General features: G+C 51.5%; 8 protein-coding genes across 8 annotated transcripts; 6 read left to right on the top strand and 2 right to left on the bottom strand.

Moving 5' to 3' along the window:
- Window positions 1–89: 89 nt before the first annotated feature.
- Window positions 90–2,001, top strand: BO94DRAFT_612015 (uncharacterized protein; the record flags this gene model as incomplete). The annotated part of the gene is made up of 7 exons (XM_025616655.1): window positions 90–136; window positions 255–885; window positions 932–1,324; window positions 1,370–1,463; window positions 1,503–1,534; window positions 1,574–1,608; window positions 1,638–2,001. 7 exons carry the CDS (start codon window positions 90–92, stop codon window positions 1,999–2,001), a joined length of 1,596 nt encoding a protein of 531 aa, XP_025461959.1.
- A 42-nt stretch (window positions 2,002–2,043) lies between these two features.
- On the bottom strand, window positions 2,044–2,850 carry BO94DRAFT_306916 (uncharacterized protein). Its single transcript, XM_025606794.1, has one exon. The coding sequence runs from the start codon at window positions 2,625–2,627 to the stop codon at window positions 2,109–2,111; it is 519 nt and encodes a 172-aa protein (XP_025461958.1). The 5' UTR covers window positions 2,628–2,850; the 3' UTR covers window positions 2,044–2,108.
- An 809-nt stretch (window positions 2,851–3,659) lies between these two features.
- On the top strand, window positions 3,660–4,753 carry BO94DRAFT_540407 (uncharacterized protein). Its single transcript, XM_025612910.1, has one exon. It carries the CDS (start codon window positions 4,072–4,074, stop codon window positions 4,621–4,623), a length of 552 nt encoding a protein of 183 aa, XP_025461957.1. The 5' UTR covers window positions 3,660–4,071; the 3' UTR covers window positions 4,624–4,753.
- Window positions 4,754–5,093: 340 nt separating this feature from the next.
- Window positions 5,094–5,879, top strand: BO94DRAFT_561108 (uncharacterized protein; the record flags this gene model as incomplete). The annotated part of the gene is made up of 4 exons (XM_025614197.1): window positions 5,094–5,210; window positions 5,317–5,453; window positions 5,568–5,769; window positions 5,823–5,879. The coding sequence occupies 4 exons, from the start codon at window positions 5,094–5,096 to the stop codon at window positions 5,877–5,879; spliced, it is 513 nt and encodes a 170-aa protein (XP_025461956.1).
- A 442-nt stretch (window positions 5,880–6,321) lies between these two features.
- BO94DRAFT_478906 (uncharacterized protein) lies at window positions 6,322–8,059 on the top strand (the record flags this gene model as incomplete). The annotated part of the gene is made up of 3 exons (XM_025608717.1): window positions 6,322–6,649; window positions 6,757–7,122; window positions 7,170–8,059. The coding sequence occupies 3 exons, from the start codon at window positions 6,322–6,324 to the stop codon at window positions 8,057–8,059; spliced, it is 1,584 nt and encodes a 527-aa protein (XP_025461955.1).
- An 817-nt stretch (window positions 8,060–8,876) lies between these two features.
- On the top strand, window positions 8,877–9,730 carry BO94DRAFT_551232 (NAD(P)-binding protein; the record flags this gene model as incomplete). Its single annotated transcript, XM_025613536.1, has 2 exons — window positions 8,877–9,168; window positions 9,243–9,730. The coding sequence occupies 2 exons, from the start codon at window positions 8,877–8,879 to the stop codon at window positions 9,728–9,730; spliced, it is 780 nt and encodes a 259-aa protein (XP_025461954.1).
- A 358-nt stretch (window positions 9,731–10,088) lies between these two features.
- Window positions 10,089–11,723, bottom strand: BO94DRAFT_478743 (MFS transporter; the record flags this gene model as incomplete). The annotated part of the gene is made up of 2 exons (XM_025608708.1): window positions 10,089–11,424; window positions 11,473–11,723. The coding sequence occupies 2 exons, from the start codon at window positions 11,721–11,723 to the stop codon at window positions 10,089–10,091; spliced, it is 1,587 nt and encodes a 528-aa protein (XP_025461953.1).
- A 1,457-nt stretch (window positions 11,724–13,180) lies between these two features.
- Window positions 13,181–13,915, top strand: BO94DRAFT_306771 (uncharacterized protein). Its single transcript, XM_025606793.1, has one exon. It carries the CDS (start codon window positions 13,325–13,327, stop codon window positions 13,772–13,774), a length of 450 nt encoding a protein of 149 aa, XP_025461952.1. The 5' UTR covers window positions 13,181–13,324; the 3' UTR covers window positions 13,775–13,915.
- The last annotated feature ends 32 nt before the right edge of the window (window positions 13,916–13,947 follow it).

The raw sequence follows: 13,947 nt of genomic DNA, 5'->3' as shown, positions 1-13,947 counted from the left end.
CCGGTCCTCCCCGCCAAAGCTACTTCACTCCTCTGCAACACAGAAACAATGCCGTTGTCAAGACACGAGGTTCATGCCTCGAACACTACATGCCTGCTGTGTCAAACCCCTTCAGCCCCCGGAACCCTTATCATCGGTGCGTGTCCTGGACACCTATCCGCATGGCCCGATGACACAGATCCAATTGCACAAACCTGGATCGTCCCTCGTTGTAGGGACGGATGCGTCGACTGCAGACGTTATCCATTCCCAAGGATTTGGTTTCATCCAATTTGCTACGAACTTCTAGAATCAACCGATAGATCTTCCGATGGACCCATCTTATGCGATCTGGGAAGATTTGCTGCTGCTATCAAGCCCACTTTTGAACCCCTCTCCACCAAACATGAGGTAGTAGCGTCGGTTTTGGAAGGCCTCCTCAGCGAGCACGCAACAAACATCATCCAGAACACCTTCAGCCAGGACTTACTCCGGAAACTACCGCCAGAAATTTTGATCCTCATAGCCGAGATGATTGGGCCGTGCTGGTACTTAACTGTCCTTGGTGAGCACCGTCGGCTGCTGCAACACATGAAACAGAACCGCAACATCCAGTGTACACAGCTCGACCTCACCCGGGACATCTGGATGTCGAGAATAGATTACCGAGGCGCTTCTTATGTGACTGGCATTAGCAATAGCCCCTTGGAATCATCATCTACTTCCGACGTGTCTCTTATAAAAGCTCCGGATACTAATAGCAAGATTGTCCTGTCAGTCGACGGGATCGGTTTGCGTGGATTACAACTTCTGAATCTGAACTCGAGCCCTGCCTTAGATCAGTCACCATGGTACGATGTTCTTGAAGCGGAAAATCCTCATCCAGAGGCCTATGTGAGCTTCGATGTATGGATGTCGATCATCAATAGATAAACAGGACTGACAGATGTAGGGCCTATTTGTTAGAGGAATTTATCTTGAACCCTGTCCTATCACGCCATGGGGTATCACCGACCCTCCAACGCTATGGACCTCTCCTTTCCCACCAAAATTCCACCCGTTGAACCACGAAGACGGTTTGAACCGCCGTCGATTACACTACATGAAACTTGATGCCCATACCCAAGGTCTCATTGTCTGCTGTGATGACAGAATGGCTGTTGGGATTCACAATTTCTCCGGAACGTCCAAAGCATTCAAGGAATTTGTCGACTTGATGGTGATGCATCGGCTCATGACGACCAACTATAACCATTGGATATACTTCCCTTTCAATAGACAGGAACTCATCACAGGGGTTTGGATCCGGCGGTGGAAAAGAATCTGTGGACCCCCTGTCGTGGTGGTAAGACTGCCATTTCTTGGTCTACTTCAATGACTGACCAGCAAGCTACAAACATCCCTAGGACGTATCGTTGTCTTCGGATCCCTATACCCATTCCGTGTTGAAGATGTATATGAATACAGTCGCTTGGTCAGGCCTGGTGACGGGTCTATTTCGGGGTTCATTCATAATGGACTAGACCCAGATTCTAAATGCATCTCCGCTTTCGGAGTAACATGCAGTGGCCCGGACAATACCGGGACTCTAGAGCCGCTGCCTGTGGATCCTCCATGCGAACCCCGGCAGTTGTTCCCGACCAAGTTGAGAAATACAGAAGTCTTACTTGGTACTTGTCCAAGGCCACACTTAAAGGTCTCGTGAAAGTGCAGGTCTGCAGGGACCGATCACAGCCACATCATCCCTGCCTGGGCCTTCTTTTGTTCTACAATGACAAACATGTTGAATCCATTGGGCAGGTCCGCTGGCAATGCGATATGAGACAGGAGGTCCATTGGCCTATCAACTATGAAGTCGGTGTTGTCAATGGAGACCCGTACATTAAGGACATTGGAAGCAGCAACCAAGAGTTGGGACCCAGTTTCTCCACAGGTGGATGGCAGAGACTGCCAGATTACGGCACTATGGCTTGGTGGTCTGGTGGTAAGTCTGGTGATATCATAAGCATATATTGTGAATAAGTACTAGGAAGTTTCACCATACTTTTTAGTGGGACGAAATTACAGGGTTGTTCATTCAATCTCCATCCCACGTTATAAATCCACGAGTTTAGTCGACTAACTAGCCACTATGGTAACGTAGCTATCGGCAGCCTCATTTCCTGGGCAGCTCGCTTGATAATCTCACCCTCCTGGGAATGTACCTCAACGTACTGACTATGATCCTCAAACAGGAGTAACAACCGATCGCCTCCACGAACGCACCGCCATGCTTTCCCCTTTGATCCAGATGAAGTAAACGCATACGCAAACTGCAACCCGGGATTTTCACCGAGATACCTCATACAAGCATCATAGACTCGCCCCTCAGCCTTCTGAACCTCCTTAGGCACTGCCTCCAATGCATTCGCTTCATGAAAGACAACAACTGTCAAGTTCCCATCTTCCCCCATACGTTCTATGGTGATATCCACCCGTTGGCGATCACCATTCTCCACAGTCTTCTGGGAAAGAACCCAGTTTGTCTCAGAGAAGAAGTGTTTGCCCCATAGATGGTTCCATAGCTTTGCTGAGGCCCGTGCATCGGAAGATTGTTCCTGGGCTTTCTCCCATAGTTTTAGGAGAAGATCGTCGGTGATGAGAGACATTGCTTGGAATGGTATAATGCGACAATTACTTGAAGGTTGAATTGTGCCAGAAGGCTTGATAAGCTTGATAAGGTTGCTCACCTGTTTATGTAAAGTGTGAACAAAATGAGGTGGTCAGAACACGAGGTCTTTGTGAAGACTTTGGGATCTGTGTAGAGGGTCGTCGATAGTGTAGGCTTGCGGAAAATAAGGATCAATTGGATTTGATCATGTTTAACGACGGGGTCAATCCGAATGACTTTGACATGAAAGCATAGCCCCAGCCTTTTATGGGCGTAGGGCTACTAACATTCTTACGATGTTTTCTACCTACGAGGTGCAGGACTCCAGGCATCATTCCAGGCAGCAAAGCCTCTACAGAAGTTATACTTGGCTATCGAAGGAAGAGGAACCATGTTGTTTAGCGTGCCTCAACATGAAGAGTGGGTGCCCGGTATTGGGATTTGATTTGTTCTTCAAACTGCGTGAAGTGTCATGCCCATGGCGCGTTACAATGTGACAGGCACCAATCAGTAATGGTGGCCCTGAGCACGGAAAGCTATGATGGTAAGCGGCCTGACCCCGCTATGCCGCCAACAGACTCATTGCCCGCAGATGTTAACCCTCAACCAGCTCCATCCTTATTACGTGCATTATCTGTCCAATGACACTACTACTGAGTACTGGAAAAGGTGGAGGCCTTTGGTTTGGCTTTGGGGGATCTCACGCCGGTAAATTAACAAACCAAAATCGGGGTCCCTGCCTTTCCTGGAGGGGCGGGGATGATGCTTGCCGCCGACGACAGCCTTGCATCTGCAACCTGCAAGTCCTACCACATTCACTCCAGGACTTTGGCCCCTAACTCTTTGACCCTGCTAATACGGTTGGGCTCTTTGATCGGACAGGCGGTCGCATGGACCGCTGCCACGTCTACCCAAGGCAGCCTCGATTTTCGCATCTTTAGCGCCAACCGCAAAGGCTGGGCTGCAGCTTATATTGTCAGAGCGATCATTGCTTGGACTTTGTTTCTTTACATGATCTCCTTTTGGGTCTGTTTGCAGTGCCCCGCACTTAAAAGCGACCAGAACTGCCAGGTGTGGGTTTACTTACCATCAAAGTCCTTGACCATGAGGTCCTCTGACATCATATAAAGGACACCTATCCCTCTATGAGTGACTGGAAACCGCCCTGTTTAGTCTTCTGAATACTAGATATTTGCATTAAAATGGCGAATCAAGTCCCTCTCATGTCCTACTTGCAAGATGCCCTACCTGCAATTCCGATCAGTCACAGTGGCAACCCCAGAGGCAACACAACGAACTTGGCATACAAGGCGTGAGACATCCGCAGCGTTGCACCCTGGCCAGAATTTACCCTGAAAACCATCCTACATAGATACCAGGATATCCTTCTGCAGACTCGTCTACCTGGAGAGCATATGCCTACTTCCCCACCGCGAGCTATCATGGCGGAAAACCCCCTCAGAAGCAAAATCTCAGAATATGTCATTCCGAGGATACGACGCAGCCTCCGAGTGAGCTTTGCTGGCCTAGCCGCATCTAACCAAATCAATGGAATAACAGCTGTCTCGTTTGATGTCGGAGAATACGCGCAGCTTATTGATAACTATAAGCCGGACACTGCCTACTTTATAGATGCGCTGCAATCTGGTAGTGGTCCAAACGGTGCCCCTGGAGATATCAAGCCCTCTTGGAAATGGAGTACGGCTCTGGCAACTCACCTCGATCCTCCGTTGCGCACCGAATACCGCCAGGCACTCAGCCAAGTCAATTACTACATGAAACAGCATGGGTCGCGCTACGGCTTTATACTCTCAGATCTCGAACTGGTGATTTTCCGACGGGTGGATAACAACGGCAACCTTCAGCTTGCCCCGGCAATACCCTGGACCAGAGGTGGTACAGAAGAAGAGCCGCAGCTAACTGTTCTCCTGGCATTGTGGTATCTAGGGATGCTCGCTGCCCAGGATGAAGGCCCTGATGGTTGGCACTTGTGATCAGGAGCAGTTCAAGATATTCATGTATGGCTTATCTGGATTCCATGGAGATCGTGTGCGTCTCCAAGTGTCGTTGTCGAGCGTTGTAATTAAATTGTTCAGGTACATAGTGGCTGCAGGGATCCCGATGGTACAAATCTTTCTCACTTTGATATACTTTATCCACCTGGGTTTAAATTTAACCTAGGACTGTGGAGTCCCAAGTAGACATCCTTTGCAAGGCATGGGGCTACTTTGCCCGCTTTTCGCTGACTTGATGGAAATATATTGTAATGACCTACCTTTACTCTATAAATGCAAAGCAGGCGCGATAGACTCGGCACCCGTCATTACCGTCGATCACGTGATATATTCTCGTGTGGCCAATCCTCCCTTGCTGGAACCTGCTGCCGGCAGCAATCTCCAAGAATCATGCCTCCTTTTATCAATGGCCGGTACTTTCAGGTCTCGGCAGCCCTTAAAACAAGAAAATGGAGTTCAACGATATCGAGCCGGCCGAAATCACCTTCCAAAAACAGCTTTTTTCATCAAGTTTCTCCGTCATATTTCTCGTCACTATTCGTAACATGACCTGTGTTATGAAGGTGGTACGTCAAGTTGGCCTCAAGCATAGTTACTCGTGGAGGGGTCACTGATATAACCCAGCATCGTGGACGGGGACCTCCGAGGTAATATGAACCGGATGATCGTGAGCTCGACATTCAAGTTCTGGAATCTACTGCCTATCGTCGATTGAAGGCTTACGGGGTGTGTGATCGTGGGCTGGTGCCGGACTTCTTCGGATCAATAAGGAAATTTGACCCTGCCCCATACCAACCGCATTTGAAAATGTTCCTTGGCGATAAATACCCCCCCAGCGCGATCTTCTTGGAATATCTTCCGAACCTTGAAATGATCAATATCCACAACTAGACACCCCAGCGGATGCAGAATTTCATTTCAAGCCTCAAAGAGATACATAGGGCACTTGTGCTGCACGATGATCCAAAACCCAGGAATATGATGGTGGTTAAAGATGACCCTGAGAGAGTGGTCTGGTTGGATTTTGATCGAGCAGAGACCTTTGATGAGGACCTTGTCACTGATGAGGAGAGACAATACTTGGATGAAGAAACAGAGATGGTGGCATGTTTCCAGCGGTTCTTGGTAGGTATGGCCACTCCCAGTTAACCTTCTTAAAATCTAACTATGCACCCCAGCAAGCGGACTGCAAGAAAGGGAAACTGGACCAAGCATACATTTTCTACTGCACTTGACGCTTCCGTTATACACTACCAGCAGGCGGACTCAATACGATTTGAGGCATTGTGGATCAATTCAACGCGACGTTGAACTTTTTGGGCTTCCTTTGCTCGTGTTTTGATTTCATTTTGCTAAGACAAGTTCTTCTGCTGGTATTTACTATGTGAACTAGCTTTATCATCTGATCTGTCCAGTAGAGCTAAGCCCGTTGCGGTATAGTATCTCTCTGGGGAGCTCCCCCCCCTTGCATTCTCCATCACCTCACCTTTCTGCTCCCTCATCTCATCACAATAAACTTCCCCACGTTGCGAGCCTCCAGAAATAGACGGCAACCCGTCATGTACACGATCTCTCGGAGCCTTGGGAGGATACGATACCACCATCCAAGAGCTCAACTGTCCATCCTTTGTCGCGGTAACTGCCCGTTGGTTATGAACGAGTTGAACGCAGTGACTTATGACATGTTTCCTAATAATTAGATCAGGCAAATCCATCGGTCGCGATGAACTGGTTGCTTATACCAATGGCCACTTCCTTGTCGACGAACAACGTCAACTTGATCGACGTTACATGAACTTCGATCTCGATGCCCTTTGCGATGTCGCCGCTGCCGTCGGGGACGGTTCCTCTCCAATAATAACCATCGAGAAGATGGAGGGTGGCTTCAGCAAGGCTCTGTTGATGACGAAAAAGAACGGGGTAGAGGTCATTGCGAAGATTCCCTGTCACATCGCGGGACCGGCAAGCCTAACCACAGCATCCGAGGTAGGCGTCTTAGAATACGGTATGCATTTCCTTTCTCTTCGTCATATCTCCTGTGCTTGTTTTTGTTACCGCGGCCTCACGTTACTTACACGACTTGCGTAGTGCGTAGGCACACCAGCATTCCAGTTCCTCGTGTTCTTTCGTGGTCGTCAGACAGTGCGAATCCTGTCGGTGCCGAATACATCATAATGGAGAAAGCCGCGGGGGTCCCACTGTTTCAGAAATGGGCAGACATGCTGGAGATCGAAAGGCTAGAGCTTATCAAGAATTTGACCAAGTTTGAGGCCCAATTATCGGCTATTCGATTTCCGGCGTATGGTGGGTTATACCTACGAGCACATGCACGGGACCCAAAATACCAATATCAGATACTGGATGGCAGTATCGATACATCTAATGCGTTCTGCATCGGTCCCTCTTGTGACAGTTCATTCCATATTGAGCCAGCTGCGGACTCTGCCCAATCGGACATAAGCAGTAACCAAGGCCCTTGTGAGTACCCCGGACTCCAAGTATCACTGAAGCTGACCAATTCGCAGGGGCCACCATATCACAGCTTGGTATTTCTATAGCTAACCGTGAGGTATCTCGGATATCTATCAACCGTTTGAATGGTCCGCCCATGTTTTATCGGGGGAGTGTCGAAGAACAAACTCAACTTCTACAATCCACCATAAGCCTCATGCCCATGCTGGACTCCCACCCATCACTACTCCAATCCAGTCAGCCCACGCTGAGGCACACTGATCTTCACATGGGGAATATCTATGTGGCGCCTGATGACAGTACCCGGATAGTATCTATAATTGATTTTCAGTCTGTATCAGTAATGCCCGCGTTTCTTCAGGCACGGTGGCCTGAATTCCTGAAGCCCCCACAGAACTATACTGAAGGGCTTATCCACCCAAAGCTCCCGAACGGCTTTGATGCCATGGACGAAGAGAACAAGATGCTTGCTCGACGAGAGTGGTCTCAGGCCAAGGTGGCGAAAGCATATGAAGTCTCCACTTACCTGGAAGATCGGCCTGCACACAATGCAAGGAACGTACCGCGGGTCTTCCGAGAACTCTTTACCCGTTGTGGAGAGGTATCCGAGGTTGGGGTTATTCCACTCCGAGCTTGTCTCATCGAAATCTTCCACAACTGGTCGGGTCTAGGTTTTACGGGGTCCTGTCCGTTTTCTTTCACGGCAGAGGATATCTCAGCGCACGAAGCCCAGTTCCACGATTACCAAGCTTGGCATGAGGTTCAGCGCCTTGCCCAAGAATGCTTGGACACTGATGCGGAGGGATGGGTGGCGCCTCAGGTGAATTTTGCAGAGAAGCGAAGACAAAACAGCGAGTTGCTGGCCATGTTTATCGATCGGATGGCGGATGAAAAATCCCCGGAAGAAGCGAGGAAGATGTGGCCATTTCCAGATGAAGCATGAGCTCTATTATATGAACATAATGGAAGAAGGGCTCTGCGACAGCCTCATCATTTGGTCGGATGATATTACTGTCGACACCAGAGTGACCTCCCCTTAGGAAAGTTTTAATGCAGCAGCATACTTGCTAGAAAACCCCCCCGATGCAGTTAACTGGGTAGCGCTTTCGGATGCCACAACCTGGGAGAGGGCTTGCGAGCTCTTCTCGCGCTTTCTAGAATCAAGATTTAGATCATATTTTCCGGATTAGATCGAGGATATTGTCGAAACTATCAAGAACCCTCATCAGTGGCTGTCAACAGCTAGCGACAACTGGGTTGGATGGAAATATTTGCCTTCGATTGCTAATCCGGCTTAGCGCATGTCCCAAACCAGACTAGTGGATAACCCCCATCATTACTCACAGGCTAACCACATACGGAAAGGCACTGTGCACGGCCGGGGAATGACCTCATCCCCACCCAGCAATCCAACATGTTCCATTTCAGACAACAAAGAACTGAATACTGGATGGATATATCCTCGTGAGAAGCGCACCAGTGGTAGCACTCTCCCAAGTGACATCATGTCGAGACCAGATCGGACATATCCTGTGCAGCCAGATCCTAAGCCCGATTCTTCAAACGGGGATCTAGGCCTCCCGTCAGACGGAGATAGCATCTCTCGGGTTATGCGGCTTTAGCACATCGATATCCCCATCCATCCCATCACCACCCATCACCACCAGCAAAGCAACATAAACCATATATAAAACCACCACAATGCACCAAACATCACCTTCCACCATATCTTCCCTTATCCCACCCATCCAACACCCACCATGACCTCCCTACCCCGCCAAATCGTCCTCATCACTGGCGCCAATAGCGGCATCGGCTACGAGACCGTCAAAGCCCTCCTCCAAAGCCCCAACCCCTACCACATCTTCCTGGGCAGCCGGAACCCCGAGAAAGGCACCCAAGCAATCACCTCCTTGAAAACCGAATGCCCCAACACCACCAACACCGTCGAACCCATCACCATCGACCTCACCAGCGACGAATCGATCACAAAAGCCTACGAACGCGTCTCCTCCAACCCAGGACGCCTCGATATCCTAATCAACAACGCGGGTACTTCCCCCATCCCATCCCCCAAACCTCCTACCACCCAACCCTAACCTAACCACAACCCACCGAAACCGCAGGAGCAACATTCGACCTCGCCCACCTCTCCTCCCCAACCACCTGCACCCTCCGCACCTCCTTCACCCAAGCCTACAACACCAACGTCGCCGGCCCGCACGTCCTAACCAACACATTCATCCCCCTCCTCCTCACCTCCCCCTCCCCGCGCCTCCTCTTCACCTCCGGCCTCTCGCACATCACCCAAGCCAGCGAATCCTACTTCCCGACACCCCCCCAACCACCCGGGTGGCCCAAACCCATCATCTTCGAAACAATCGGGTACCGATGCAGCAAAACCGCCCTGAACATGCTCATGCTCGACTGGAACCATAAACTAAAAGCCGACGGGGTTAAAGTATTCGGCGTGATGCCCGGGTTCTTGGTGACGAATTTGGGCGGGAACCCGGAGATGGTGAGGGAGATGGGTGGTGGGGAGGCGAGTATTGGGGGGGAGTTTATTCAGGATGTGGTTAGGGGGGGTGCGATGGGGATGTGGGCAGGGTGGTGAGTAGGGGGGGTGTGGTTCCTTGGTAGATTCTTAAGGTCATTCATTCTGTATAATGTCTATGGGGAGAGGGTAGTGTGGTGTGGTGTGGGGTGTGTATTATTAGGATCTGACCTGTGGATGAAATGGCGTCGTGTTTCTATAGTTCAAGGTGCTGTGAAGCATCTTAATAGGTATTAGTACTGCATCTAAAATTCTAGGAGCAGCATGAGAGCATATAAAGAGCTCCATCTAATCAGGTGCATCAGGATCCAACGTAGTGTTTCTAGCGCTACGCTTCACGAATTACAATGGAGGTAGAAACTAGAAAGTCTGTGCTTGCTCAAACATGACGTCATACTATTTACAATTCTTTTATAGCTCAGTGCGGACTATCCTCGTTCGAATCAAAGTGTTCCCGGGCCCATGGACTGCGTAGTCGAATGGCCCGGCCCATGTAGAAAAAGATGAACGGAATCGGCACAAGCAAAATAGCGATAAATCCCAGCAGACTGGACGCCCACTCGTAATCCAACTTCTCGTACATCTGCGTGGCGAACAAGGGAAACCCAGCCCCCACAATGTTCCGCACGAGAATCACCCCCGCCAGTGCGGACGCAGAATACGTCTGGTAGCTGTCGACCACGTAGTTGAGGATACTGAGGATGACAATGTACAAACCCGCGCCGAAAAAGGACGACGCGATGATGGGCACGATCCAGTGCACGGAGCGGTAGCTGGTCCAGCCAAACCAGAACAGACTGATCGGGATCAGCAGTGAGCCTATGCGCGCCATCCACATGCGCGCCTCCGGGACACTCCGACCCTCATTTTCGGCCACGCGACGCAGGTAGTAACGCTCCTGCAGTGGATACAGCGCAAAGGCGACAATTGGACCGATCGCCATCCCCAAGAAGCAGAGGCCTTGCTGGCCGACGTTGAAGCCGTGGCCGTTGGGCGAGCCAAATACGAGCGGGAATGCTTCGTTAAAGAGGTAGACCAGGCCGTAGAGAAAGCCGTTGTAGATGGCCGAAAAGGCGGTGATGGGCTCCGTGAACAGGAAGCGGAAGGGTCGGGTGAGGGTGATTCCGAACAGCTGGTGCAGACCCTGTCGGTCATCGGCGTGGAGGTCAGTAGTCGTGGCGGCCGAGCGCAAACCCTCCTGTTCCATCTGCTTGCGGATGCGCGCAGCCTTGCGCTGCAGGATAATGCTGTGGCGGGTTTCCGGAATGGTGAGGACCAGTGCGATCCAAACACCACCGGTAATGGCCATCATGATCCAGAAAATCCAGTGCCAGTTGAGGTTTAGTCCGATATAGCCGCTTATTACGAGCGCCATCGGCGGCCCGAAGGTGCTGCTGAGCCCGTAGAAAGCCATGGGCCCACCACTGTTGTTACGCTCCCACAGATCGCTGATTGTTCCACCAGTGTTGGTCAACGGCGCGCCGCCAGCAAAGCCTGCGATGAACCGACAAACGATAATGGTGCCGATGTTAGGAGCCAGTGCCAGAGGCATCTGGAACAGGGACATGATGAACCAAGAGACAATATAGATGGGTTGGCGACCAAAGTACTCGGACAGTGGTGCCAGCAACACAGGTCCGATGGCATATCCCAGCACATACATGGACAGACATAGAGTGGTGACTTCGGTGGAGACATGGAAATGCTCAGCAATGCCAGTAGCACCGGAGGAAAAGGAACCGCAGGACCAAGTGCTAGCAGTGGGTTAGTATCAACGATACACAGGCGGGTAGACTACATACGTGACAACGTTCAGCATGCTGACGAACAAAGTAATGTACCATTTTCGCCAGTACCCCCAGCAGCGAGGGTTATCCCGATCATGTGGACCAAAAGTAATGCGTAACGGCAGGGCGACATCAGGTTGGGTTCTGGCGCGAGCCAAAGCCTCTTCCTCGGTGACGATAAGCGGCAGAGTTTCGCGATGGGAGTCAGAGATCTCATGCTTCTGATCGGTGGCGAGCAGGTCGCCAATGTGGGTTTCTTCTGTCATGGTCGCGGCAGGAGGAAGAAACAAGACGACAAGGCAAGACGACACCAGGAGACAGACTGACCGGTTGAATGGGGAACAACGAAGTTAAAAGGATCCGGGGACACCAGCAGGGGGGAAAGTGCATCATGCCTCGTGACGTTTCCAAAGCCCATGTGCACTCCACCGCCGGTGAGGGTGCAGACGGTCTGCCAATGAGACGGGCCGACCGTCAGCTTCGACTCCAGGTTTCTCCATCCCCTCCATCTCTCGGGGAAAGGCCGAGCTGACCCAGACGGTCCGGTGTCGGGAGGAAGGCAAGCTTTGTGCGCGAAAGCAAGCCTCGGACAAGCTTTGGGGCGCCGTGATTGCCGGGGGAGAGTTCCAGAAACTGGGCCAGGCCGGAGATTATTGGATGACGGCTAGCGTGCCTGCACTCCAGGCGATCGTCGGCTCCCCGTGGAGGTGCCCTCATTCAGATTCCTCTGACTCACTCCTCTGGACTTCAGGCAGGATTGCCGACCCGGTTGTTGTCTTTACCGTCATGATGTTGCAGCCCGGTGAGCCAAATCAGCCTGGACAGCCTGTCGCCCGCCACGTGCTGCGTTGGCCGGAATTTTAACTTTGGCTGGTCGCTCTGACCTGGACCTTATCCTCATGCCCTTCAACAGATAGATAAATAGATCTTGACGAGACTAGAGTTGGGAAATGTAGCATCTTGCCAGAATCACCCAACCTTCCCAGCAGCCGGATTTAGGCTAAATCCCCAGGTTGAGGGTCGCGTGTTGGAGTTGGGCCCTCTTTTCTGTCTCCTCCCCCCAACTCCCAAGACACACTAGTCCCATCCCCGCGGAGAACAAAATTCTGGGCGCCCCGTGAAATATTCCGGCCGATAAGTCGCGCCCACACGGTCGGCACCCGGGCTCACCGGGGGTCTCCACGCCGACTGACCTCCTCGGCATTCTGTCCCCGTCATCATCTCATCAACCATGGCCCAGCCGATGGCCTCCACTGCGCATTACGCCAGGATTTGCCGTCCTGCTCATAGACCACATCGCGGCCATCCATGCGCAGCTGGACCTTGTCATCCCGCGTCTAGCTTGACGTTAGCACCTGTTTGTGCATCCCTAGCTCAATGGCGGCCAATCAGCTCGGAGTTGACGAGTCAAGCTGATTCGCCAGGTCGCCCTCGGTCACGGCTGAGATGCCCAAAATGCCTTCCAGCTGGAGCCACCCGGTCTGCGTGGGCGACGTCTGTCTTCCTTCACTGGCCAGCTTGTTTCGTGGCTTCAACTGTGGCGGCGAGACTCTCAGTGTCCTCCCTATTATTGGACTGACTCGTAATAGTTCCCACCGGTCGCAGTAGCGCGTGGGCCTCAAATGCAGACGCCGCGGTCGGTGTCTGGTCGTCTGAGTCGCCCATCGTCGCGCGAGGTTGGCCCCTCTTTTGGCCTGAGGATATCGTGCATTTCCTGAATAGCAGCCGCCACACTGGCTGTCACTCGTGCGGTGATGTGTCCTCCGTCAAGTTGACATGCGCCGGGATTTTTCTGGGTCTCGGCAGTCTCTGCCTCGAGGAAGGGTTCTGCCCGGGATATCTACCCCGTTGTTGACTGTTCAGTTTGATGGTACCACCTCCACGTAGTGTTTTATTGGAATCATGCCTCCCTTTCGATATCATCGCTTTGCGGGTGATTATCCTTTGCATCGGGACATTCCCTTTCCCGGACTTTGGAAGCAATAGAACAGGCAATCAACTGACAGAATACACATTATTGCCTATTCCCAGCCATCTCTTCGGTCATTTATGCCCCGTGGCAGTGCGCCCGACGTGTGTTATCGCCGTTAAACCAGTGCGTATCATGAACCTAGCATCAACACACCGTGGTACAACGCAAACGCCAGGAGTGAGAATATTTCCCGTACCTGGTGCACCATCCACAAGAACTGTACCCCACGTGAAACCAATAATTTCCGACCAGGACGTTGATGGTTACCTCTGTACATCCGATAGGCAGGGGTCGGTAACAATATCATCGCACACCTCGGGAGCTTCAATGTCCCATCCGCTATGATGAAACCAGCCCATATTTCCAGTTGAGGGCGGATTGGTTTCACCTTGAGCAATGATTCAGACAAGCTCGCAGCATTGAGACATCACACCCACGGAGTTAATCAACGGATGAATTTCACCCCTGTTATACAGGTTGCCATGAGGAAGTATCACAGTCGCATACCGGACTGGTCC

Source organism: Aspergillus sclerotioniger, assembly GCF_003184525.1.
Source record: "Aspergillus sclerotioniger CBS 115572 chromosome Unknown BO94scaffold_47, whole genome shotgun sequence".
In the NCBI taxonomy this organism is placed as follows: Eukaryota; Fungi; Ascomycota; class Eurotiomycetes; order Eurotiales; family Aspergillaceae; genus Aspergillus; species Aspergillus sclerotioniger.
The sequence above is the reverse complement of the archived record's forward strand: the minus strand, read 5'-3'. Positions and strand labels throughout refer to the sequence as shown.

Excerpts from the sequence above, each read along its gene's own strand:
- BO94DRAFT_306916 (XM_025606794.1), bottom strand. The coding sequence starts at position 2,627 with ATGTCTCTCATCACCGACGATCTTCTCCTAAAACTATGGGAGAAAGCC.
- BO94DRAFT_540407 (XM_025612910.1), top strand. The coding sequence starts at position 4,072 with ATGGCGGAAAACCCCCTCAGAAGCAAAATCTCAGAATATGTCATTCCG.
- BO94DRAFT_306771 (XM_025606793.1), top strand. The coding sequence starts at position 13,325 with ATGGTACCACCTCCACGTAGTGTTTTATTGGAATCATGCCTCCCTTTC.